Source organism: Pongo abelii, chromosome 14 (assembly GCF_028885655.2).
Source record: "Pongo abelii isolate AG06213 chromosome 14, NHGRI_mPonAbe1-v2.0_pri, whole genome shotgun sequence".
Classification (NCBI taxonomy): Eukaryota; Metazoa; Chordata; class Mammalia; order Primates; family Hominidae; genus Pongo; species Pongo abelii.
In genome coordinates, this window is record NC_071999.2 from 22,184,954 (window position 1) to 22,212,772 (window position 27,819).

General features: G+C 44.5%; 1 protein-coding gene across 3 annotated transcripts in view; it reads right to left on the bottom strand.

The window, feature by feature from the left end:
- CRYL1 (crystallin lambda 1) overlaps positions 1-27,819 on the bottom strand; it is a 122,169-nt gene that overhangs the window by 56,932 nt on the left and 37,418 nt on the right. For all 3 annotated transcript variants that reach the window (XM_009248465.4, NM_001131484.1, XM_054528611.2), the window contains one exon: positions 27,109-27,235. In XM_009248465.4, coding sequence (XP_009246740.1) covers positions 27,109-27,235 — 127 coding nt within the window. The remainder of the gene's footprint in view (positions 1-27,108; positions 27,236-27,819) is intronic.

A 27,819-nucleotide genomic window follows, 5' to 3' on the forward strand; every position in this document is an offset into this window, starting at 1 on the left:
TGGTGGGAGGGATGGGGTGGGAGGAGGGCCTGGTGGGAGGGATGGGGTGGGAGGAGGGCCTGGTGGGAGGGATGGGGTGGGAGGACGACCTAGTGGGAAGAGGGGGCGGGAGGAGGGCCTGGTGGGAGGCCCTGGGGGCGCCCAGGGGATGGCGGTACAGATGACTGTTAGGACACCATTTCAACACTCATACAATAAAAGCAATAACCAAATCTGTTGCCTGAAAACAGAAACAAAATAAACTATGACAGGTTTGAGCGTTACCCTAAAGGAAGCTCTGGAATCCAGCCAGGCCTCTTAGGAAGAGAATGGTATTTTAATTGACTTGCCAGTGTGAATATTTTCTTGGCAGCCCCCATTATCTAGGATGCCATCACATACCAACACAAGCCACTTAGCAGCCTGCATTTAAAATAAGAACTAAGTAGTTGTTTCACTCTTGGCCATATTTCCAAGGAGAGATCACAAGTTTCATCCATTTGACTTTGTAGTAGCCCGTGGCTACTGCCTAAATCTAAAGCTCTCATCGGAAGGGCAGTTTACCTGGAGCCTTAAGTTTGGCACTTCAGCTTCGGGGAAGGGGGCTGCTGAGTTTGCTGTCTCCTAAAGCAGCAGGCATACAATGCAGGTTTTCCAATACCTGCAGGAACGGTACCATCCCACTGCCTTAATGATTAGCCCAACGTGCCTAAATTGTACTTAAATGTGCAAAAGCATAGGCAAAACTGTTGGCATAAGAAACTCTAAAAGTCAACCATTATCATTACTAATATCTCCCAGCAATCCAAACAGTACTGGTACGCAGCAAGCACTTTATATGCCTTTTCATTTAACTCTCAGAGTAAGCTATACTTACCTTATCAACATTTTATAAATGGAAAAATCTGTTTTACAAGCTCGTGTAACTAAGAAGGAAGGGGAGCAGAACCTGAAGCTGGGTCTGCCCACCTCCTGAGCCTCAGTGTGGACGACTGCCGGCCCGCTGCCACCCGTGCAGACAGCCCAGAAGAGACCTGTGTGTCGCGCCTACCAGGCAACCTGCACCAAAGGCCTTTTAGAAAATAAACATGCTTTTATCTCTACAAAAGTAGTATATGCTCATTGTCAAAAATTTAGACAAATCTCAACCAAACTCCACCTCCAAGAGATAACCGGTATTGATGCTTGAGTTTTTTCCCAGTGTCTTACCTTGAAAACACAGATCACTATACATGCAGGCTTGCAGTCTTACTCCAAGTAAGATTAAGACACATAGTGATTGATTTTTCTCAAGAAAAAAACCTAAGACTCCTCCTCTGGTATGTCACTCTGAAGGAAGCCAACCAGCATAACAGTCCCAATGACTTCCGTCTCATGAGCTCTTACCCTCATCCTCCAACAGGCTGGAGAAATTTTATCACCCCCTTTCTGAACTAGGTGTTAAATTGATTTATTGGAGAGACTTCTCAAAGGCAAGTGTGACCCATGTACTGTCTAAATTGAGAGGCTCTTCCTGCCCTTTTTTTAAACAAGGACAGGTAGCTAGCTCGGGGTCCCACACAAATTGAAACCATGACCTATCATTTCACATTCAACAGATTGGAAAAACTAAATAATCTGATGATACCAAGTGCTGAAGAAGATACGGAGAAATGAAAACTCAATACATTTAGAAATGTATAAAATGACACATTTTGGACAATATGACATTATTCGAAGATGTAGCAGTACTGAAAATGCACAAATCCTGCAAGCCAGAAATGCTGCCTGTCTATGTCCATGCAGAGGAGAACTCTCAAAAAGAGGCTGCAGAATGCCCGAGGGAGAGCCACTCTATGCAAAAGCAAGACACAAAAATGAGCGAGGGGTCTGTCAAATGGAGGCTGTGTCAATTGTGCCTATTCCTGTTAACCGACATTAAAATAAATAAAACTAACACGAATAAAAAGGTGTTAATGTGTCAATCAGACCAGATCTCAAAAAGCATATGACTGAGTAAAAACAAGCAAATTGCAAAAATATAAACATTTCTGTATACATAAATATGTTCGTTATACAAGTTACATGCAGGAGTTCAAGACCAGCCTGGCCAACATGGTGAAACCCTATCTCTACTAAAAATACAAAAAGTAGCTGGGTATGGTGGCATGCGCCTGTAATCCCAGCTACTCAGGAGGCTGAGGCAGGAGAATTGCTTGAACTCAGGAGGCAGAGGTTGCAGTGAGCCGAGATTGTGCCACTGTACCCTTGCCTGGGCAATAGAGTGAGACTCCGTCTCCAAAAATAAATAAATATAATATAATATAATAAAATTTAAAGCATACAAAATAGTATTACTGTTATTTGCTGATTGTTGGAAATATGTACTAAAAGTGTATAAGCATGGACAGAAGGAGACCCATCAAATTTGTGGTAACGGTTGCCTTTAAGGAGGAAGAAGGAGGAGAAACGGTCTTGGGGAGGGCTTCACCAGGAATTTCAATTATTAAAATCTATTTCTGTGTGAGAATCAGCCATTCATAACTTTTGGCCATCTTAATAGTGGGCTGTTTGTATCCTTCTTCATTTGTAGCAGTTATTTATACATTAGCCTTTGGGAAGTTTTTTTACTGCTCTCAATGTCTTTCTGATCTGCCATTTGCTGACTTTGTTCATTGCATCTGCCTCACAGAAGTGCATTAATCGCAGGTAGATTTGTCACTTTTGCTTTAGATTCCATTTGGTGTCAGAAAAACCTTTAAAACTTTCAAGAATATAAACACATTCCTTCAGGACAAAAACATGCTACACACAGCCGCCTTCGCCATATCCCTGAAAGAAAACCTCTGTACCTTTTTCAAAGGAACTTTGATGATGCTTTCTGACCATAAGTCCCTTGACAGGAATCCTTTAGTCAACTAAAAAGATTCTAAATATTTCAGGTTAAATTTGCTCTTATTTTTAGAAAAGACACGCCAACAACTCCATAGTAGTTTAAGTAGAGGAGCAGAATAATTTCTTTAGCAGTCCTGTACAAGCATTGTAAGGCTGGACAATATCTCCAGCTTAAGGGATATCAGACTTTTAAATATCCCAACTACTCTCTAAGCATGCCCAGAAGTGGCCTAAAGGACAAATAAACAAAGTTCGCAGCAGGGAAGAGCTTGGGACTAAGCAAAAAACTAAACTGAGTCACGAAACCTGCAACTAGTCCCCACTCCCTGCTGAGTGACTCTGGGCAAGTCACTTGACCACTATGATTTCTGCACATCAGAGAAACAAATAACAGACTTTAAGCAATGAACCAAAACACAAGATGTCAAAGGTGCCCTAGGGTTGGGCTTGGGCAAAAAGTTCCTAGGAGCACCTCAGGAGTAATTTGGAGGTTAGGTTTCACTTTCTCCGCTATGGAAGGAAAGAGCCATGCACAAACAGTTGGAAAGCGTCACTGCTGGGTCTTGGAGAGGACAATGTCAATTAATCCTGAGCAAGGGTAAGAGAAAACAGAGGCAGGCACCAGTCACCCTGCAGCTTGGCAGGCTCCAAGAGGGTGGATTCATGCCACTCCCGAATTCTGCAGTATTGTTTTGAAGATCCTCCTCTTGGCAAAGACCTGGCCCTGAGCCATAGAGAGTTTACCAGAATGCTGGCAGCAACAGTATGACATGCTCCTAATGTTTGGATATTTGATCCTCCAAATCTCATGTTAAAATGTGATCCCCAGTGTTGGATGTGGGGCCCAGAGGGAGGTGTTTGGGTCATGGAGGCGCATCCCATATGAATAAATTAATGCCCTCCTGGAGGGGGGCTATGAGTGAGTTCTTGCTCTATTTGTTTCCATGAGAGCTGGTTGAAAAAAAAAAGAAAGCCCATCAGCTCCCTTCTCTCCCTTTCACATGTGATCTCTACACACAGCAGCTTCCCTTCGCCTTCTGACATGGGTGGGAGCAGCCTAAAGCCCTCACCAGAAGCCGGGTAGATGCCAACACCACGCTTCTCGAAGAGCCTACAGAACCGAGAGCCAAATAAACATCTTTTCCTTATAAATTGCCCAGCCTCAGGTATTCTTTCATAGCAACACAATGCACTTGGATATATGCCTTCTTATAGGCATGGCCTCGCAGCCTTCCATATGCCCCAATCTCCAAACAGAGGGGATGAGGAATTCTTAAACAAGTGTTAAGGCCCACAAGAAATAAAGGAAAAGATGGGTAAATTTGACTGCATTGAAAAAATTTTTAAGTATGTACATAAAAGGACACTATAGACAGGGGAAGCTGGCAAAATGTGATCAAATATTAAAGGATTTAGCATCTAAAATTTTTAAAGAGTTGTTATAAATCAGTGAAAGAACCGTTAAAACATTTTGTTTAAATGGGCAAAGTGTACAACAGATACTTCACATCCACACACACGCACGCACACACAAAGCAGAAGCAGCTCAAATACACAAGCCTTTGAATAATCAGGGAAATGCAAATTAAAAGAATGAGTTATCATTGCATATATATCAGACTGGCACAAACTTAACTGTCTCTCTGTATGGTTCTGGTGAAAAAATAAACCAGTATATTACTTTGGAAAACTCTATGTGTGTGTGTGTGTGTGTGTGTGTGTGTGTAGTTGAAGTTGTATCTACTATACAAAATAGTGAGTCTATGCTTAATTACAAACCCTAACTATGCACATGAATGTAAGAAGAGATGTACAGGAATATGCATAACTGCACTCTTTATAATTCAACATTGTTGATAATATTTATACATCCATCAACAGGGAAACAGATAAGTAAATTGTGTAATATTTGTATGAAACACAGCAATGAATGAAAACAAATTGCAGAATAAGTCACACAATATAACTTTTTTTTTTTTTTTTTGAGACGGAGTCTCACTCTGTTGCCCAGGCTGGAGTGCAGTGGTGTGATCTTGGCTCACTGCAAGCTCCACCTCCCAGGTTCACACCATTCTCCTGCCTCAGCCTCCCAAGTAGCTGGGACTACAGGTGCCTGCCACCACGCCTGGCTAATTTTTTGGGGGTTTTTTTGGGTTTTTTTTTCAGTAGAGATGGGGTTTCACCATGTTAGCCAGGATGGTCTCACTCTCCTGACCTTGTGATCTGCCCACCTCGGCCTCTCAAAGTGCTGGGATTACAGGCATAAGCCACCACGCCTGGCCCACACAGTATAACATTTAAATGAAGTTCAAAACCCCACAGTACTATACTATATATTATTTACAGCTGCATAAACATGTAGTAAAAAATACACATAGAAAGTATAAATGACAAAGTTCATGTCACAATCCCTTGTGGACGAAAGAGAGCTACAGCAGGGACCTGTACTTGTGAAGTTCTTTTTCCCCTTAAATTGGATGAATATACATGAGTCTTCACTATATTATTCTATGACTTTTTGTATGTCTAAAATATTTCATTGAAAATGCTATGAGGTTCACTTTTAAAATATCTGGGCCTTGCGCGGTGGCTCATGCCTGTCATCCCAGCACTTTGGGAGGCCGAGGCAGGCGGATCACCTGAGGTCAGGACTTCAAAACCAGCCTGGCCAACATGGCGAAACCCATCACTACTGAAAGTACAAAAATTAGCTGGGCGTGGTGGCACGCGCCTGTTGTCCCAGCTGCTTGGGATGCTGAGGCAGTGGAATCGCTTGAACCCGGGAGGCAGAGGTTGCAGTGAGCCAAGACTGGGCTGGAAAGATAAACATCAATACTTTAACACAGGGGTCCACAACCCCCGGTGCCTCAGACTGGTACCAGTCCCTGGCCTGTTAGGAACCAGGCCACACAGCAGGAGGTGAGCCGTTCGCCTGAGCTCCACCTCCTGTTAGATCAGCGCGGCATTGGATTCTCATAGGAGCCAAACCCTGTTGTGAACCGCGCATGTAAGGGATCTAGGTTGTGCTCTCCTCCTGAGAATCTTACAAGTGCCTTGTGATCAGCAGTGGAACAGTTTCATCCTGAAGCCATTCGCACCTCCCCCAACCCCCACCTGGCAATGGAAAAAACTGTCTTCCACAAAACCCATCTCTGGTGCCAAAACTGCCGCCTTAACAGAATTATTCTCTTTTATTCTGGATCTTTCTGTAATTAAACATGTAACCATTTGAAATTTTTTTAAGGTGTTAAAGATGCCTACAATTTTCCAGTTTTGCACTCTTCTCCAATTCAGCTATCTCTTCGAAACTTACTTTTTATTTTAGTTTATTTTTAGAGACAACGTCTCCCTGTGTTGCCCAGACAGGACTCAAATTCCTAGGCTCAAGTGATCCTCCCAACTCAGCCTCCCGAGTAGCTGGAACTACAGATGCATGACACCACACTCAGCTCAAAACTTACTTTTTTGTTGAAGTTGAACTTAGCTATTCAATAATCTCCAGCATTCAACAATCTACCAGTGACCACAGTGGGATTCATTTCACTGACCATTAACTGAACAAAGAAGAAGCCAGCTTCGAAGCCTTCTGTCTAGAGACACTGATATCACCTTCTCCCTTTACCTAGTTTTTGTTTGTTTGTTTGTTTTGAGGTGCAGTCTCGCTCTGTCGCCCAGGCTGGAGTGCAGTGGCACAATCTCGGCTCACTGCAACCTCTGCCTCCCAGGTTGAAGCAAGTCTCCTGCCTCAGCCTCCCGAGTAGTGAAGACTACAGGCATATACCACCATGCCCGGCTAATTTTTGTGTTTTTTAGTAGAGATGGGGTTTAACTATGTTGTCCAGGCTGGTGTTGAACTCCTGACCTCAAGTGATCCACCCAACTCAGCCTGCCAAAGTGCTGGGATGACAGGCGTGATCCACCATGCCCGGCGCTCCCTTTACCTAGTTTTCTAGCATCTAGTGCTGTGAGTCAGAGAGCGATCGCCTTAGGCTTCCTGAAACAATAATGTGAGGTAAGAAGTGGAGAGTGTCGATGTCAAGCTCCGCTCCCCTAGACGGCATCCCTATTACAACTCCATCCACCGTCAGCAGTTTCTCAGGAAGTGTAAGTGTCTACCATAGATACGACCAACAACTTACTTTCTGGTGCCTTTTGAGGGCTTTATGGTTAAAATAAGTTGTGGAAGTCTAAAAACATATAGGCCATTTCCTAAAGCAGATGGACCACCGCATAGGAAGATGTCTAGGAGAAAAAGCAAGTTCAAACCTAGGACTTCCTTTTCAATTCCTTTGTTCACATAATTCAAACCTAGGCTCAACGGTCTTTCATAAACACAAATTTACTTTCATCTTTCTTCTGTAAATCCACAGACAAAACAAGCAATGTTTTACACCTCTGAACCTACAAAAGGATTTTAAAAGCTACCAGGAAGCCCTTGAGAAGTTCAGGTCTGTGTCAGCATATACTTTATCATATTTACCGGTCACGATGCTCTCAGCTATGTGCAATCTAATTTAACCCACCTTAAACAATAAAGAAATGGAGTGGCTCACATCACTGAAAGGCCAGAGGCTGGGAGGGACTCGGGGTTCAATTAACTCAGTGGCTGGGACTTTTCCTTCCTCTAGAATTCTCTTAGCTATACATTCCTTCCTGTATCTGTTTATTCTCAGGCTGGAAGCAAGATGACTGCATGACCTCTGATGCCCACAGCCAAGCATGACAACGTTTAATTTCTTCCTATGGCTTGCTTAGGAGAAAGAGGAGCCCAAAGCCCCAGGAAACCTGTCAAAGGTCTTGTCTGAGCCAGTCACTCATCTCACACCAATGTCTGGCCCCATGGGACGGCTTGCTAGCAAAGCACTGGGCTCCCGATGGACTGCGACCAGGTAAGTCCCGCTCCTAAAGCTGCAGCCACTCCTTTATACCAAATGGAATCTAATAAAAATGAAGTGGAAGGATTGGAGGGACACAGCATTCATGCCAAATCTTAGAAGTTCAGGACTAAGTTCGCTAATTTACGCCTCAGGGTCCTGGAGAAGACTATTGACAGTGCGATCACCTGGAGTTGGGGTATAAAGCTACACCCGTCCTCCCTGCAAAGCAGGCTTTCTTCCTTCTCAAATATCCCAAGACCAGCAATACATTCAGGAGCCCACTGTTGCCAAAATCAAAGTCTCATTAAAAGAGAAGAGAACCAGCTTTGGGAGGGGCAGCAGGACCTCCCTTCTGGTTCATGGAAAGCCTCTGCCCCACTGCCACAGCTCAGGCCTGGCCCTGGGTGCAAGTTCAAGCACAGCCTCAAGCACCGTTCTGTTCACAGTGCATAGAATGTGCTTCCCCAGAATGCAGGCAGCGGCCGCTGCAGGGAAGGAGACCACACCAAGGTCTCTGGGCTGCCAGCACTGGGAAACCACAGGGAAGGCACCAGCCCTCAAAGGCGCTCAGCTGGACAAGAGCAGTGACATCGTCCAATCTTCTGAGGACTTTCTGTTTTTCCAGAGACTGACACAAAAAAACCAATTCATTGTTCTCCCTAACAACAGATAAGAACAGAAAGGAAGGGGAAGCAGATTTTGAATGGTGACATTTAAACCCAAAACTTCATTCCTCCCAGAGTCTCAAGACAAAAGCTATAAAACCATGACTTGGCCAGGTGCGGTGGCTCACACCTGTGATCCCAGCACTTTGGGAGGCCGAGGCAGGCGGATCACCTGAGGTCAGGAGTTTGAGAACAGCCTGACTAACATGGTGAAACCCTGTTTCCACTAAAAATACAAAAAATCAGTTGAGCATGGTGGCAGGCGCCTGTAATCCCAGCTACTCGGGAGGCTGAGGCATGAGAATCGCTTGAACCCGGGAGGCAGAGGTTGCAGTGAGCCGAGATCATGCCATTGCACTCCAGCCTGGGCAAAAAGAGCAAATCTCCATCTCAAAAAAAAAAAAAAACCATGACACACATATAAAGAATCTTTCTTTAAAAAAAAAAAAAAAAAAAAGAGCTTATAACCTCTGGTCTGAGTTTCACTTAAGGGAAAGTATTCTGAACAAAATTATTCACAATACATAGAAGTTGTCTCAGCCATCAAAAAGGTGTCAGAAAAGTGAAATAATATCAAACCAAATGAACTGCAGTATGGGGGTGGCTGTGTGTGTTAGAGTAAATACACATGAAAGAGTATGACGTGGCTATTACGGAAGTGGCCATGGGATTATGAAGCAACATGGAACACTTACATTAAGTAACTTCTTCATTTTGATAACAACTGTGTACTAAAGCAAACAAAAACATGTATATGAAAAAGACGGGCCAGGCGCAGTGGCTCACGCCTGTAATCCCAGCACTTTGGGAGGCCGAGGCGGGTGGATCACGAGGTCAGGAGATCGAGACCATCCTGGCTAACACAGTGAAACCCCATCTCTACTAAAAATACAAAAACTTAGCCGGGCGTGGTGGCGGTCACCTGTAGTCCTAGCTACTTGGGAGGCTGAGGCAGGAGAATGGCGTGAACCCAGGAGGTGGAGCTTGCAGTGAGCCAAGATCACACCACTGCACTACAGCCTGGGCGACAGAGCGAGACTCCATCTCAAAAAAAAAAAAAAAAAAAGGAAAAGACAAAGGAAATCCAAAATTGATGCTAATGGTTACATTAGGAAACCAGGTTTCTAGGTGCTCCTTCCCACTTTCCTATTAATAATACAGTCATCCCCCGGGATCCATCAGACACTGGTTCCAGGAACCCCGTGGATGCTAAAATTCGAGGATGCTCGGGTCCCTGATTTTTTTTCTTTCTTTCTCTCTCTCTTTCTTTCTTTCTTTCTTTTTTTTTTTTTTTTGAGACGTAGTCTCACTCTTGTTGCCCAGGCTGGAATCTGGAATTCAGTGGCACGATCTCAGCTCACTGCAACCTCCACCTCCTGGGATCAAGCAATTCTCTTGCCTTAGCCTCCTGAGTAGCTGGGATTACAGGCGCCCACCAACGTGCAAGGCTAATTTTTGTACTTTTAGTAGAGACCAGGTTTCGCCATATTGGCCAGGCTGGTCTCCAACTCCTGACCTCAGGTGATCCACCCGCCTTAGCCTCCCAAAGTGTTGAGATTACAGGTATGAGCCACCACATCTGGCCCAAGTCCCTGATTTTTAAAAAATGGCCTAGTATTTGCATATCACCTGTGCACATCCTCCTATATACTTTAAATCACCTCTAGATGACCTATAATACCTTATACAGTGTAAATGCTACGTATATAGTTGTTATACTGTATTGCTTAGGGAACAATGACAAGAAAAAATATGTACATGTTCAGCACAGACACAATTTTTGCCAAATATTTTCAAGTCGTGATTGGCTGAATCCACGATGCAGAATCTGAGGGAGGGCAGCTGTCATAGCTCACTTTTACTACAGGCATGGTCTTCTAAGCACTAAGCATCATGGCCATTTCTCCTCAATACAGCCTTAGGGGGTGGTTTCTAATATTATCTCCATTTTATAGATAAGAAAACTTGTTTTCTAAGCTTCCTGTAAAAGTGCTGGCTGTGCCCTCCTAACGTACGGGCAAGGCTAGCTAGAGTCAAAGGTTCCTCCCAACCACTGCCTTTACCTCTAAAAAGATGGGATTCTGATAGCTTAAGGACAGCGCGTGGCCCTCTGAGGCCTGGGACTGGCTCACTGGGGCAGGCCTGTCACTGGAAGAAGCTGAGGTTCCCTCCTGGGGATTCGCTCTGCTGGAACACCTTCTGCATCTCCCAGGTCCCAGACAGCCGGAACAACACATGGATGCTGGTATGCTGGAGAGAAAGGAGGCACCGCAGGAAATCGCAGGACTTTGGCTGGGGCCAGGGAGGGGAGGGCAGAGGACAGAGGTCAAGGAGTGAAGCCCGTTGTGCTCTCAGTGTTTGTGAGGTGCAATCGCTTTTTGGACTCACTTTTGGGCCTTTTCTTGCCATTGGGATGTTAGGATTTGGGGGGCCAAGATCCAGTCTCTTTGGTGGAATGGGGGTGGAGTGGCCAGAGGAGCAAACTCGAGTGCCCGCGCTGCTCAGAGGGACAGTGAGTGAGTTAAAGAAGGTGACGTAAAATTAGAGTCTTCAATCTAATTCTTGTTTTCCCGCTTTTGATTGAAATAGGAATTTAAGAAATATTTCACTTTCCTCTCCACTTACAGCATAAACAGTAATGTACAGCCACGAACAGGAGCCAGCAGGGGTGGCAGGGAGACCCGCAGTCCCACCGTGTGGCACCCACATGCTGCTCACTGTGGCCGGAGCGTCGGACTTTCAGGAGCTGTGAGACAGCTATATTTTATGTGGAAATTGCCAGACTTTTAAACATCAGTGAGTCATTCAAACAAACAAATGAACAATTATTTTTAAAGCTGCACATGGCCAGACTCGGCCCCTGGTACCAGCCTGAGACCTCTGAACTGGCCTTCAGCTAGAAGAGCCAGGGGCAGCCTTGTGATCTCAGGGGACCTGGCCAGAGTGGCTGGGCGAGTGCCACAGGATGGCGCTCCAAAGTAGAGGGCACACTTGGATGCCAAGGTGTCTGCCTGGGGCTTCACAGAGCCCACTGTCCTGGCCATCACAAATACCATGGTGTGCTTCATGAAAGTACAAACAATGTAGAAGGAGCCCGTTGGTGAAAGTGGGGCTGGGTACTTGCAACACAGGTGTAAAAGCTGACATTACATCCCACCCAGAGCAAAAGAAAACAGGAAAAGCAAAAACAGTTCATTTAAGACTCAAAATAACTCATTTTCCATTTCTCTTTTCATCATGATTTATACAATAAAACAATGGCTCTCACGGATTCTAACATCTCAGGAAAGTACCAAAAACATAACAAGTGAATCGGGTATAAGTAACAGGGTAATTTAGTTGAGGGTCACCCACACGGCTATTAATGACAGGCATCGGTTTCCATTTCTTCTTCTCTGAAGAAGGGGATTCCCTACCTGTGGGCTGGGAAGGGGACAGACACTGAATAAAAATATCTGGGCACAATGAGAGAGGCATGGGCACGTCCTGAATTCCACGGAGAGCAGCAGCTAGAGCTAAACTATGGCTCCTGGAAACTGCTCCACTTAAAAGCATACAAGAGTCAGAATCTTAAGATGCCGACAATACATTTTTCATAATGTCCTCCACTTTCAGCCATCATAGTGGCCTTTAAAGTGCTCACTAGGTATCTCGGCGCAAACCTCGGGTCCAGGACCAGCACCGGCAGCAGGCAGCTCTCATGCTCACCTGCCCTGTCCCGTCCCCAGCCCCTGCTGCATAGGGATGGGATGTAGACTTCCTCTAATATCTGAGCTGGGAGGAGAGGGCCATATTCCACAAGCAATAAACCTGTAAAGCAACAAACACATGAAAAATTTTGTGTCACCCTCAAAAGGCTTACCAAGAGCCAGCCAGCCCCTATTTGACAAGATGCATAATTATTGCATGGAGTTCCTGTTCATATAAGTGACTGTAATTAGTAATATTTTTCCACAGCCAAACCAAGTATTTCAAGGGACAGCTTGAGGAAAAAAATGAGAGGATACCTTGGGAAGAAATAAAATGCTCCTAGCCCCTCAGAGGCAGCGGCGACTCCCAGGCTGCTCATACTCAGAGTGCTCCTGGCTCAGCTGTGTCCAGGGGGACACACACAACCTTCCTCTCCCCTCCCAGGGCCCTCAGCCAATGACCAGCCCAGAAAGGTTCACTGGAGAAACCGTCGCCTGCCTTGACTTGCCCCCAGCCTCCTTTACTTTCAGTAAAGGGAAGGAGACCATTTGGCCTTAACAATCTTGACCTCCTCAACTCTGGATCTTGTGATTCAGCTCCCAAAGTCTCAGGGACAAGGCTCCCCTGCCTCAGGGTCAAGCAAGCTCCGAACTCTTGGTCCATCCACTCTAGCTTCTAACAGCCCAGCATCTGGACCCGTGCGCAGCCTCCTTCACCCTCCAACACCCGGAACACAAGGCAGCAAAGTCCTCTCGCGATGTCCATTGCCCAGAGTGGTGAGTCAGAAGTCAGCCTCACAGACAGGATGGCCATCACCAGGCTACAGGGACGGGGAAGGAACGGACAACTGGACAGGGAGAAGGGAGCCCTCCGCCACCTCAGGAGCACCGGGAAGAGGGCCTTCCCGCATTCCCAGACCCCGCTGCACCCCGTGTCTCTCCCTCCCTGGCAGGGTGGCAGGCATGCAGGTTCCAGCTGGAGTCCAAGCGACCTGGCCCAAAGGCTGACTCCACCTTTGGGCTCTGGGGTGAGATCTTTATCCTGTCATTTGTAAACAGATAATCCATTCAGTCATCAACAAATGTTTATTAAGTTCCTGCCTCATGCCAGTCACTGTTTTACGTACTGGAAAAACAGCAGTAGTTAAAGCAATCAAAAATATTCCTGAGATGTGCAAGCAAAAATGATTGGGGGTGGAGAGTGGGCGTGGCATGGAATAAATACTAGCACCCACCTTACGGGGGTGTCGTGAGGACTGAAGTGGGTCATTTTGTGTTAAGGGCGTGGCACACAGGACCTGGTCCATGGTAAGGGATGGACGCACAGTAGTTACCATTAGCTGCGGGTCATAGACCAAGACAAAAGAAGAGCCATATCAGCCTCAGGAGGCCTTGGGAACACAGGGGAATCACCTGATGCCGTGCAGCTGGCTCTGGCCAGGCTCAGAGACCAGGTACCCTTTCAGGGGAAGATTCCCACCCACCACCTACCAACTAGGATGGCAAGATAGCAAGTGCCTTCAAACACGAGCAAAGCAAGATGCAAAAGGCCGCAGGACGAGTCCCGGTGACATATCCACAAATCGCAGGCAAACAGCCTGTTGAAGGAAGGCTGTGTAAGTGTACTCAGTCAGTGGAAAGTGGGCTTGCTCCAGGAAGGCCACAGCCTCATCCTGGCCTGCGTCACCTGCCCCACGCACACGGCAAGTCCGGGGCAGGTCCTGGGCACGCAGCAGGTCCTTGTCCCCATCTCACTCACTCATCGTCCCTCAGAGGAAACCACAGTAGCAGCCTCCTCTGCCAAAACAACAGAAATAGCTACTCCAGTGTCCCAGGTGTCTTCCCACACACAAATGTGCAATGTGATACTTGCTGAACGCCAGGGCCTCTGAAAGGCAGGAAGGTAATTAGGTGGGCGTGGTGGCATGCGCCTATAATCCCAGCTACCAGGAGGCTGAGGCAAGATAATCACTGGAACCCGGGAGGCAGAGGCTGCAGCGAGCCAAGATCGCGCCACTGCACTCCAGCCTGGGTGACAGAGCAAGACTCCATCTCAAAAAAAAAAAAAGGAAAAAAGAAAGGCAGGAAGGTCTCTGCTGGGCAGCAGGGACTGATACAGCTCAACCAGACTCCTAAGAGGTGAAAGGCCACCCCTTGAAAGAAACCTTTTGATTTCCCCCAGTGGTTCAAACAGATTTACTGGGTGACAAGTCTTTGAATATTGACTTTCAAATGAAAATAAACACAGCAAGGCAGCTCTGCATCAGCAGATATGCTCCCAGCATGCTGATACTGCTAGGTGAGCAGCAGGGAGCCCAAGCCGGAAGAAAAACATGCAGCAGGGCCAGCACCGAGTTCTGCAGGTGCCCCTTACTTTTCATTAACATGAAGCTCCCAGATTCCCGCTTATGCCTCATACCTCTTAAAAACGCAGGCTCAGCGGGGCGAGGTAGCTTATGCCTGCAATTCCAGCACTTTGGGAGGCCAAGCTGGAGGATTGTTTAGGCCCAGGAGTTCAAGACCAGCTTGGACAACATAGTGAGACCTCGACTCTACTAAAAAATTACCTGGGTGTAGGCCTGGCGCGGTGGCTCACGCCTGTAATGTCAGCACTTTGGGAGGCTGAGGCGAGTGGATCACGAGGTCAGGAGATCGAGACCATCCTGGCTAACATGGTGAAACCCCGTCTCTACGAAAAATACAAAAAATTAGCCGGGCGTGGTGGCGGGCGCTTGTAGTCCCAGCTACTCGGGAGGCTGAGGCAGGAGAATGGCGTGAACCCGGGAGGCGGAGCTTGCAGTGAGCCGAGATTGCGCCACTGCACTCCAGCCTGGGCAACAGAGCGGGACTCCGTCTCAACAACAACAACAACAAAAATTACCTGGGTGTGGTGGTGCATGCCTGTAGTCCTGGCTACTTGGGAGACTGAGGTGGGAGGATCGCTTGAGCCCAAGAGTTCAAGACATCAGTGAGCTATGATCACACAGCTACATTCCAACCTGGGCAGCAGAGCAAGACCTTGACTCTAAAAATCTTAAGTAATTAATTTATATATATATTATATTTATATAAACTAGGCAGTGTTTTAGGTGTTGGAGAAATAGCAGTAGGTAAAACAATCAAAAATATGCCTGAGGTGTGCAGGCAACAATGATTGGGGGTGGAGAGTGGGCGTGGCACGGAATAAATACTAGCACCCACTTGACATGGGCGTCCTGAGGACTGAAGTGGGTCATTTTGCATAAAGTGGGCAGCACAGGACGTGGCCCATAGTCAGAGATTGACACACACTAGGTATATATACAGGCAGGCTCCATGGTGTATTTAATATTACATATTATCATTTAATAATGTTTAAAATTAAATATATAAAAATATATGTTAAAATATATTTAAAACATATATAAATTTTTAAAAAATATTTTTATATTATATATTATTTTGTATACTAGATAATATATAATTGTATAATAGATAATATATACTATTCTATTATGTATTCTATTATATATTATACTAACATATAATATACTATAGTATATAGATAGTATAATATATATTATATAATGATAATATATAATACTATAATTACTATATATACTACCATATGTATTATAGTATAATATATTACAGTATATTATATATTATAGTATTATATATTATCATTTTATAATATATATATTATGTAGTTATATATATATAAAAATATATATGGGCAGGCTCCATGGTGTATGCTGTGTAGTACACAGTATCTAACAGTCTTCATAAATAATCATCTGCCATTGCTAACAGCAGAAAGTAAAATACTCTAGAAAAAATAACTAGAAGAAAATATTATAGTTGCTAAAGTGTTTACTAGTTTCCAAGCATTAAATATGTATGTCATGACCACTTTTGAATGGGCTTATCATGTTTTTAACCTAGTGATAAGATCAAAAAGTATTTTCTTAGCTTATATTTATATTTTCCACTTAACAGACTTTATAAAATTGTTTCTATTAGATATGTGCTTATTTTGACTTTGGGCATTAATTTAACAACCTACAACTTTGAAAGCAGAAGGGACAATTTGGTTTCCATCTAGACTGACCACATCATCAACATGAAGTCAACTTTCTTGCTTGCACTATAACATCACCACATCATCATTCTAAAAGAGCTCTGTACAGTCTTTCTTTTATTTGGGTTTGTTTGTTTGTTTTTGAGACAGGGTCTCACTCTATCACCCAGGCTGGAGTACAGTGGCAGAATCTCAGCTTACTGCAACCTCCACTTCCTGGGCTCAAGTGATCCTCCCACCTCAGCCTCCCAAGCAGCTGGGACCACAGGCATGCACCACCATGCCATACTAATTTTTTGTATTTTTGGTAGAGACGGGGTTTCACCATGTTGCTCAGGCTGGTCTCAAACTCCTGAGCTCAAGCAATCCACCCGCTGTGGTCTCCCAATGTTCTGGGATCACAGGCATGAGGCACCACATCCAGCCCTCTTCTCACTCTGTCGCCAGGTTGGAGTGCAGTGGCATGATCTTGGCTCGCTGTAACCTCCACCTTCCAGGTTCAAGTGATTCTCCTGCCTCAGCCTCCTGAGTAGCTGGGACTACAGGCATGCGCCACACCAAGCCCGGCTAATTTTTTTTTTTTTTTGTATTTTAGTAGAGATGGGGTTTCACCATGTTGGCCAGGATGGTCTCGATCTCCTGACCTGATGATCCCCCCACCTCGACCTCCCCAAGTCTGTAAGGCCTCCCTTTACACCTGTAAAGGATTACAGGTGTGAGCCACCACGCCTGGCCGTCTTTCTTTTAAATAGGGATTTGAGATTCTATATTTTAAGTTTAGAGGAAATTTAGGGTTAAAACTATTTTAGGAACCAAATTAAGAATGTGGATGCTGGGATGATGCCACATTGGTTGTTGCAAACTGGGACAATGTTTTCATGTAACACTTTAATAATCATTTTAAAGATCAACAGACCCAACACTGGCAAGTTTAAAATCCAACTGTAGTAACACATGACTCCTGAAGGTGTACTGGCAATTTTTACAATGCCACTCAGCAAAATGTTATCAAGAGCTGGAAGGGGGCTTACATCTAGTAATTCCCTATGAATGAACTTGCCCTGAAGAAATTCACAAAAAGCATGGAAGAATGAGATAGAAGGATGATCGACCAAGTATAACTTACAATCGCACAGTACTGGAAGCAGCAATAAGATCATTATTTTCTATGTGATATTTGACTTAGTTGATACATCCACTTGACAGACCCTTACACAGCCACGAGAAAGTGTTAAATGTTGATTAATATAAGTAGAATATGATACTGTATCTATAAAGACACACTATCATTACAATTATAAATATTATATGTGGAAAAAAGGCTGGAGGTAAATATATTAAAATGTAACAAATGGGTATTAGAGGAATTGAATTAGGCATGTCTTCCTCTTCATAGCATGCAAACTTTGTTAATATTTATAATTAACATTTTTTAAAGGGAGGGTTTCTGTCCTAAAGAACCCTGGAAGGGAAACTGTGGCTGGCCCAGCCCTGGGGACAGAGCATTGAGTATGTCAATGTTGAGACAGGGATGCTGGGGCTGCCCCTGTGCTCTCCCACGTCACACAGTTCATCAAGAAGTCATGGGCCAAGCTGTTACCAAGAACTGCATTTTCCTGCACTGCTGCAAGAACCAGGTGACCTCCCCATCCACTCCCTAACACCTAAGTCAAAATCACAACACAGCTAGATCCCAGCCTTCCAGACTTAAAGACATTACGAATAAGAAACGTTTACTTCTTTGAAAAAATGCACGGCCAGGCACGGTGGCTCATGTCTATAATCCCAGCACTTCGGGAGGCCAAGGCAGGTGGATCACCTGAGGTGAGTTTGAGACCAGCTTGGCCAGCATGGTGAAACCCTGTCTCTACTAAAAATACAAAAATTATCTGCGCATAGCAGTGGGCACCTGTAATCCCAGCTACTTGGGAGGCTGAGGCAGGAGAATCCCTTGAACCCAGGAGGCAGAGGCTGCAGTGAGCCAAGATCAGTGAGCCAACAAGCCAGCCTGGGTGACAAGAATGAAACTCCGTCTCAAAAAAAAAAAAAAAATTACCATCTTCCATTGGCAGGTGGTTGTGAAGGGGAAAAAGCCAAAATGCCCAAACTGAAAGGTAAAGTAGAAATTCAGGCTAACGCTGACCTTGAGCCAGGCTTCCTGGCAAAGATCAAAGCCTGTTGTCTTTGAACATTCTGCTCCAGCACACATAACTTCATACTCCACCCCACAAGGTAGAGGCCAAACAGAACAAATCATGGTGGAGTACTTTCCTAATGCTCCTGCAGGTCCCACGATGTCTGAGACACAGGCAGGTCACTGCCTCGTCCATCACTGCAGGGCCTGCCAGCGCAAATCATGCCAATAACCTGCCGTTCGTGGATGCTGCGGGGACCCACAACGCTGGCCATGTTTAGTCCTCACCTGCAGGCAGACTGAATGCAATGAGGATGCCCTCCTCTTCTAAGACTTTATTTTACTGACCTTCTTATGTTTTGACTTAGCATTTTTTCAAGTCCTATTTGGTCATAGAAGAAGCTAAATACATAATTACAGATTAAGAGAAAAACTTGCCTGTCTCTTGAATGTATAACATTTTTCATTACTTGCTCATATTGTATCTTTGAAGCTATACATACTACAAAAAAAAAAGCCAAGCAAATAAATAAAAGTACAGCTTCACAGAAATAAGACCTCGTGCCCAGTTCTGTAAGCACACTGTTTGAATAAAGCAAGAGCAAGCCATCAGAAAAGTAAGGGCTGTGGCAGGAAGCTAGTAGAACATCAGGACAGAATGTTTTCACACTTCGCAAGTGAAAACTGAAGGCTCATGTTACCAGATGATCTCGTGAGTGTGTGAGGTGGGCTTGCCCCAGTCCATCCGGAGTCCCACGCACCTTAGCGATGTCACACCACTCAGCAACAAATTACCAATCAACACAACCACACAAGCAACGTCAAATTCATTTTACTCTGTGAAAGAAACCAAACTCAAAAGGCTGCATCATGTATGATTCCATTTTACATAACATTCTGGAGAAGGCAAAACTATAGGGACAAAGAACAGATCAGTGGTGGGCAAGGCTTGGGGAACGGTGGGAGGGAATTGGCTGCAAAGGGAAGGAGAGGCTCTGTGCTCTGAACCCCGACTGTGACGCTGGTTTCGTACGGGACTGTACGCATCTGTCAGACACACAGCAATGAACGCTGAAATGAGTGAATTTTCTTGTATGGGAATTATATCTTAGTAAACCTGATTTTACAATTTTTAAAGAAGAAAACACGTATGGCCGTGCGTGGTGGCTCACTCCTGTAATTCCAGCACTTTGGGAGGCCGAAGCGGGCAGATCACCTGAGGTCAGGAGTTCAAGACCAGCCTGGCCAACATGATGAAACCCTGTCTCTACTAAAAATACAAAACTTAGCCCGGCATGGTGGTGGGCGCCTATAATCCCAGTTACTTGGGAGGCTGAGGTAGGAGAATTGCTTTAACCCGGGAAGCAGAGGTTGCAGTGAATCAAGATCGCGCCACTGCACTCCAGCCTGGGTGACAAAGTGCGACTCCATCTCAAAAGGAAAAAGAAAAAACACATTCAACAGAAAAAGTGTAACTGCAGTTTCCTCGCACATTCCCCAATATTCTCAGGGCTGGCCATCCCGTGTGTCCGATGCTGCCTGAACCCCCCACCCACACACCCATCTCTACCAAAATAAGGAATATTCTGAGTCTCAGTGAACCAAGACTGAAAGTCCAACAAGCTTCTATCCTTTAAGAAAACAAATAAATTTCCAAAAGAACACTACTTCCTGTAATTACTGACAGTGTCTGAAGGTCCTTTTCAAAATGACTAGCATTCTCTCCATTTTAAAGGTATAGTTGACATGCAAATTTTGATCATCTACATAGACAATACCCATTTAACTTCTCGATTTCAGCTATTGTTCTGACTTTGTGTAAGGAAATCCCATTTAAACTTCATAACTCTATAAACCATTCCCATGGCTCCCACCAGCTACTGTGATCTCCAGTTTTAAGTTCCAGAGATTAGATAAGGCCTCGATATAGTGGCTAATGAGCTTTAATGTGCTTTAAAAGTCAAGGCTTGAGACCAGCTTTTCAGAGTAAACTTATTTTTCCAGAACAGTAGGTTTTCTTGCCAGGCAAGATTTGATTTCAAAATTGCACTAAGTTCTAGAAATTCAGGTTTCTTTCTTGCATGCTCCCGGATTTCAGCAGAGTATTAGGAAACGTCCTGACCCAGGCTCCCCGCCCTCTAGGGTTGGGTAGAAAACAATCCACTGGGGAAAACCACACTCCCACTACTGGGCTTCGCCCCCTGGGGCTGGGCAGATCCGACAGTGGGATTATTTTTAGTTGAAGCATTGTGACAAGCAGTCTGTGTGTGTGTGTGTGTGCGCACACGCACACACACATCTCCTCAAGCTCTGCCTCCTGCTTGTGAACAATTCCCTAAATAGTAATAATTTTCTAAGAAAACCACAGCAACATATTTTATAAGAAAACTGTAGCAACATAGGTGGCACTGGAGACCATTATATTAAGCGAAATAAGCCAGGCACAGAAAGGCGAAGATCCCATGTTCTCACTCATGCAGGGGAGCTAAAGCAGTGGGTCTGGTGGAGGTAGAGAGTGGAATGGTGGACACCCGCAGCCGGCAGTTACCAGGAAGGGGAAGGAGAGATGAAGAGAAGCTGGTTAATGAGTACAAAATACAGTTTGCTAGAAGGAATAAGTTCTAGCATTCAATAATACAGTAGGGAAATTAGAGTTAATAATTTTATATATTTCAAAATAGAAGATTTATAATGTTCCCAACACAATAAAAGATAAACATGTGAGGTTCTGGATATCCTAATACACCGGGATTTGACCATGACACACTGAACACACAAATCAATCTCACACGAATCCCAAATATGTACAATTAAGATACGGCAATTAATTTTTTATTTTTTTATTTATTTTTTTTAAGACGGAGTCTCGCTCTGTCGCCCAGGCTGGAGTGCAGTGGTGCAATCTCGGCTCACTGCAAGCTCCGCCTCCTGGGTTCACACCATCTAGACTGACCATATCATCAACATGAAGTCAACTTTCTCACTTGCACTGTAACATACCACATCATCATTCTAAAAGAGCTCTGTACAGTCTTTCTTTTATTTTGATTTGTTTGTTTGTTTGTTTGTTTTTGAGACAGGGTCTCACTCTATCACCCAGGCTGGAGTACAGTGGCGGGATCTCAGCTTACTGCAACCTCCACCTCCTGGGCTCAAGTGATCCTCCTACCTCAGCCTCCCAAGCAGCTGGGACCACAAGCATGCACCACCATGCCATGCTAATTTTTTGTATTTTTGGTAGAGACGGGGTTTCACCATGTTGCTCAGGCTGGTCTCAAACTCCTGAGCTCAAGCAGTCCACCCACTGTGGCCTCCCAGTGTTCTGGGATCACAGGCATGAGCCACCACATCCAGCCCTCTTCTTGCTCTGTCGCCAGGCTGGAGTGCAGTGGCGTGATCTTGGCTTGCTGCAACCTCCACCTCCCAGGTTCAAGTGATTCCCCTGCCTCAGCCTCCCGGGTAGCTGGGACTACAGGTGCCCGCCACCACGCCTGGCTAATTTTTTGTATTTTTAGTAGAGACAGGGTTTCACTGTGTTGGCCAGGATGGTCTCCATCTCCTGACCTCATGATCCGCCCGCCTCGGCCTCCCAGAGTGCTGGGATTACAGGCATAAGCCACTGCGCCTGGCCAAAATACAGCAATTAATTTTTTTAAAAAAAGAAAACTGTCTCCAAGTAGCCTAGATTGATTTTTCTACACTGAGAACCTTCCTTTGTATAAATCAGAAAAAGGAGCTGTGAGAGCTGCTAAGAGGGTGCCGCTGGCAAAAAGTCTGTGGACCCTGAGATGAGGCAGCACCACAGGGCGGGTGAGTGGTTGCCAGCGGGTGAGTGGTTGCAGGCCGGCAGAGGCTGCGGACTTTGGGAACCTCAGCTTTAATGGAATTCTTAGATGGAAGCTTCTTTCAGGTTTGCCATCAAATGGTGACTATCACAATTTTTTCAGTCTAAAAATTATATGTCTCACTTGAGGTCAGGAGTTCAAGACCAGCCTGGCCAACATGGTGAAACCCTGTTTCTACTAAAAATACAAAAATCAGCTGGGCATAGTGGCAGATGCCTGTAATCCCAGCTACTTAAGAGGCTGAGGCGCAATAATCGCTTGAACCCAGGAGGCAGAGGTTGCAGTGAGCCAAGATTGTGCCACTTCTCTCTAATATAGCCCTGAGCAAATCGTACAGCAGGAAATGTTCTAAGTTTTAAATAAAAACCATGATGCAAAATTCTATTTACAGTATAATCTCAAATGTATTAGAAAGAAAATAAACAGGAGAAGTGGAAACATATAAATACACAAAAATCTTAAGTATTTTTGGAATAATGAACCTAAACAGGATTGTCCTAAACTTTCTTTACAACACAGAGATGTTTAATTAGGTAAGATACATGTTTAACATTACATTGTGTTAGAAACACTAATGTACTTTAACAAACGTGGGGCAGCATTAGGTAGGTTTCACTCTGGGGGTTTCATTTACTTGTTTGTTTGGTAAACCTGAGACACTAATATGCACTAGGTTTTGTTGTTGTTGTTGTTGTTTTTGAGACAAGGTCTCACTTTGTCACCCAGGCTGGAGTACAGTGGCTCCATCTTGTCTCACTTCAACCTTTACCTCCTGGGTTCAAGTGATTCTCGTGCCTCAGCCTCTCAAGTAGCTGGAATTACAGGCATACACCCCATGCCTGGCTAATGTTTTGTATTTTTAGTAGAGATGGGGTTTCGCCATGTTGCCCAAGCTGGTCTTGAACTACTTAGCTCAGGCAGTCTGCCCACATTGGCCTCCCAAAGCGCTGGGATTACAGGCGTGGACCACCACGCCCAGCCTATGCACTAGTTTTAAAATTCAGAGGATTAAATTTGCTTTACATCATATAAAGAAATGTGTAGGCTGGGCGCAATGGCTCATGCCTGTAATCCCAGGACTTTGGGAGGCAGAGGCAGGTGGATCACTAGAGGTCAGGAGTTAGAGAGCAGCCGGGCCAACATGGTGAAACCCCATCTCTATTAAAAAAAAATGTACACAAAAAATTAGCCGTGTGTGGTGGCACATGCCTGTAATCCCAGCTACTCAGGAGGCTGAGGCATGAGAATCCCTTGAGCCCAGGAGGTGGAGGTTGCAGGGAGCCGAGATCACGCCACTGCACTCCAGCCTGGACGACAGAGCCAGATTCCATCTCAAAGAAAAAAAGAAAGAAAGAAAGAAAAGAAAAGAAATGTGTAAACATGCCCAAGAAAATCAGTCAACTGGCAAAAATGAACTGCTGATTCTTTTTTCTTACTCATCTTTCCTTCTGATTCATTTCATTCTCCTACTAAATACCTTCCTTGCAGGATTCTAATCAGGACATAGATTGAAATCCAAACCCTTTAGTTCTTTATTTTTTTTTATAATAATTTTTTCTTCAGGTCTCACAATATGTTTTTTGTTTGTTTGTTTGTTTGTTTTTTGAGATGGAGTCTTACTCCAGTTGCCCAGGCTGGAGTGCAGTGGCCCGATCTCGGCTCACTGCAACCTCCACCTCCCAGACTCAGGAAATCCTCCCACCTCAGCCTCCCAAGTAGTTGGGACCACAGGCACATGCCACCACACCCTGCTAAATTTTTGTATTTTCAGTAGAGATGAGGTCTCACCATATTGGCCAAGCTGGTCTTGAACTCCTGAGCTCGAGCAATCCACCCACCTCAGCCTCCCAAGAGTGCTGGGATTACAGGCGTGAGCCACCACACCCAACCTCCATCTTTATTTCTTTAAAGAAACACTTAAATGGTGCTTCTCTTCATGTACTCCTCTAAGCACTGTGTATTACTCAATTCACCTAAGTAATTCTTCAGGTTGGCATTCATAGCATGGCGACTTGGTTTCCACCTTGGACCAGCCTTTCCTGCCTTTGCAATGGGTCTGTAATGCGGGCTTACAGACATCCTCAAAGGGACTTCTCATCTCGTTCATCTCTTCCTCCCACACAATCCTCCCACCCACACCCCCAAATCCACTTGTCAAAAGTCAAGACAAGCTCCTATCCTACCTGCATTAAACCTTCCCGAAGCCTCCCGGTCAGAACTATTCCTACCCACTCCTCTCTCCGGTCCTGGAGGTACAACAATTTCTGAAGAATATAAACTCTCATAGGAATTAAACCTACTGGTTTACATCATCCTTCTCTAGTTTCCTCTCCTCATCCGGCTTGGCTCTGTGTTCTACATAATAGATGTGGCTCAACATGTCATGCCTTGTAAATACACTCATTTAATCTATAAAATAAAGACAGACTGTAGTTAAAGAGCAGTTTTCACCAGTGCCAACCATGTACAGAACACCATATACTGCCCCATGTCATTCTTTAAAACCAAAATTGTTATAAATGGCCACATTATAAAATAATTACCATTTCCTGAGCATTTTCTGTGTGCCAAGTACCATGTAAGCACTTTACATGCCTTCTAAATTCACATATTCCCCCCAAATTACTCTTTAACAGAAAAACTTGCCTTATTACCCAAGTCTATTATAATGTTCTCATATTATGGAGGGTTCACCACTTTATTAAAAACAGTATACTCTTTGAGGGAGACACATTAACCAGAACTAATTCAGTTACGGTAGTTTTGGATGTTTATAGAAATCATATGATAAACTATCAAAAAAATGGGATGGGGAGACAAAGAGATTTAACATGGATAGATGAATTATTCCTAGGGAATGACTTTACAATTGTTACTGCTAGGAAATTTATAAATTAGCTGTAGAAAGATTCTTTAAAAGAAAAAAAAAAACCCAGCAAGTTGCCATGCTATGGAATCACAAGTGTATCATTACAAAGGGAAAAAACACCTAAATGTTTGAGAATTAGTCTTTGAGGCTGGAGATAAAATTTCCAGTGCCAGCATTGTAGATGGGTTCAAAAAGCTCTGCATAGCAAACATCTCCAAGAGGCAAAGGTAATACGGTCTGGGAACTCTGTTCAGAGAGACTCAAAAAGTGATTGTAATGAAGACAAACATGCTGAAGTTGGAGATATCAGCCCAGAGTTTGAACAAAAGCATTCTGTGAAATGTGAAAGTAGAAATATTATAATAATAGGTCACTTATTCATATTTCGATCACATTCTATAACTAAATACTTTCCTTAAAAACTAAACTCATGGCTGGGAGCAGTGGTTTATGCCTATAATCCAAGCTACTTGAGAGGCTGAGGCTCAAGAATCGCTTGAACCCAGGAGGCAGAGGTTGCAATGAGCCAAGATCACACCACTGAACTCCAGCCTGGGTGACAGAGCGAAACTCTATCTCAAAAAAGAACAAAAAACAAAAAAACCTAAACTCGTGCAGGTTACAGTGGCTCACGCCTGTAATCCCAGCACTTCGAGAGGCCAAGACCAGCGGATCACTTGAGGTTAGGAGTTTGAGACCAGCCTGGCTAACATGGTGAAACCCTGTCTCTACTAAAAAAGCAAAAATTAGCTGGGTGTGGTGGTGCACGCTTGTAATCCCAGCCACTCCGCAGGCTGAGACAGGAGAATCGCTTGAATCCAGGAAGTGGAGGCTGCAATGAGCCGAGATCACACCACTGCACTCCAGCCTGGGCCAACAGAGTGACTCTGTCTCAAGAAAATAAAAAATAAAACTAAATTCATGTGAAAGAAGCTTCTCTGCCAAGACCAGGCCTGGACAGCGTCTGTGCTCTTCAGAAGCAACTCCTCTTATAGCACCCGCAACTAAGGGTAGAAACAGGTGGCACTGGGAACTCATTAGGAGCCCTCAGGTCTCTTTAAAGACCCTTCAACTTCTTACAAACTTCACTATATCAAGAGATAGAGGATAATATATTAGAAAGAGATAAGAAGTTGAAAAACAGTCCTCTCCTTGTGTTCTGTGGTGACACACATTTGTTTAATGAATTTTTAGCAAATTGAGAAATTTAACAATTTTAAGAAATTTTAGAGTCATAGAGACCTAAAACCTCCATCTTCTGTATTTGACCCGAATCTTAGAGCAGCAACTGACCAGAGAACACACACAGCCTTTTCGGTTTGCTTCCAAATTCTCAGCTAAAATATCAACAGAGTAACAACGTGAAATGTGCAAATCTCAGAACACAAAATATCAAGGAAAGATACTGGGAATAATGACTCTTTTAGTTTTAGGTAAATTTGCATAAACCTTATAGCAGTAAGTACAGCCTTTGAAAAGACAAGGGTATGCCTCGGGATTCTTCAACAGGGCAGGGCCTGTGCGTGGGCACAGGAGCTCCAGGAGCGGGATGCCTGGAAAGAGGGCCAAGCCACAGGGGCTGCTCCCAGCTCCACCTGCAGGGACCACTCACCTCTCCAGGCTCATCCCGCTGTGCAAACAACCCTCATGAGGATTTCTCTTTTTTAAAGTAAAGTTGTTGGAAAGGCTACATGCAAGTAAAAGGTTTTCTTTTTGATGATGTAAGCTTTTGCTCAATTACATATGAGAACAATAATATAATCTCTCATTTGATAAGATGATGAAACAAAATAAAACAGTATTAGCAGTCCAGAAAACCTATTTTTGCTAAAACTGTTAATGCCTCTAAAATAAACATTGTCACCAGAATCCCTAGTGGTCTCGCGGATAAGGCACTGGTCTCCTGAAACAGAACATTGTCACACTAATTTGATGAGAACCCAGTATAGAGGGTGTTTTGAGGACCACATTTCCTATCACATAAAACAAAATCCTGCCCTTGAAGATGCAAAATGCCCACACCTGCCACTGCTCTGTATCCTGCCCTGTTCCTCCGGAGAGGATGGGAGACAATGTCTCAGGCCCCACAGATGCGGCACCAGTGTCCTTCACTCACCTGAATGTGCATGGCGCCCTCTACTGCTTCTTGGATATTGGGACAACCACTGATGAGTGACAGCTGCTCTTCTACACTCAGGGAGCCTTTCAGAGACCCTGCCTGCTCCAGCAACTTCATCTCCTTTCTGGAAAGGCAGAGAGAAGGATCACTGTGAGTATTCAATACCACACTTAAAAACAAATAAAGCTCAACATCAGGAATCATGAGGGAAATGCAAAGCAGATCCACAGGGAGATACCACCTCACACCCATTAGGGGCTACCAAAAATAGAAACCAGCAATTGTTGGCAAGGATGTGGAGAAACTAGAACCATTGCGCACTGCTGGTGAGACTGTAAAATGGTGCAACCGCTATGGAAAACAGATATGGCAGTTCCCAAAAACAGAATTACAGTATGATCCAGCAATTCAACTTCTGGGTATAAACCCAAAATAATGGAAAGCAGGGTCTCCAAGAGATTTTTGTACACCCATGTGCACAGCAGCATTATTCACAATAACCAAGAGCTAGAAGCAACCTAAGCGTCCATCAATAGATGAGTAGATAAACAAAACGTGGTACATACACACAACAGAATATTATTCAGCAGTAAAGAGGAAGGAAATTCTGTCACACGCTACAAAATGGATGAACCTTGAGGATATTATGCTGAGTGAAATAAGCCAGTCACAAAAGGAAAAATACTGTGTGATTCCACCTAGAAGAGG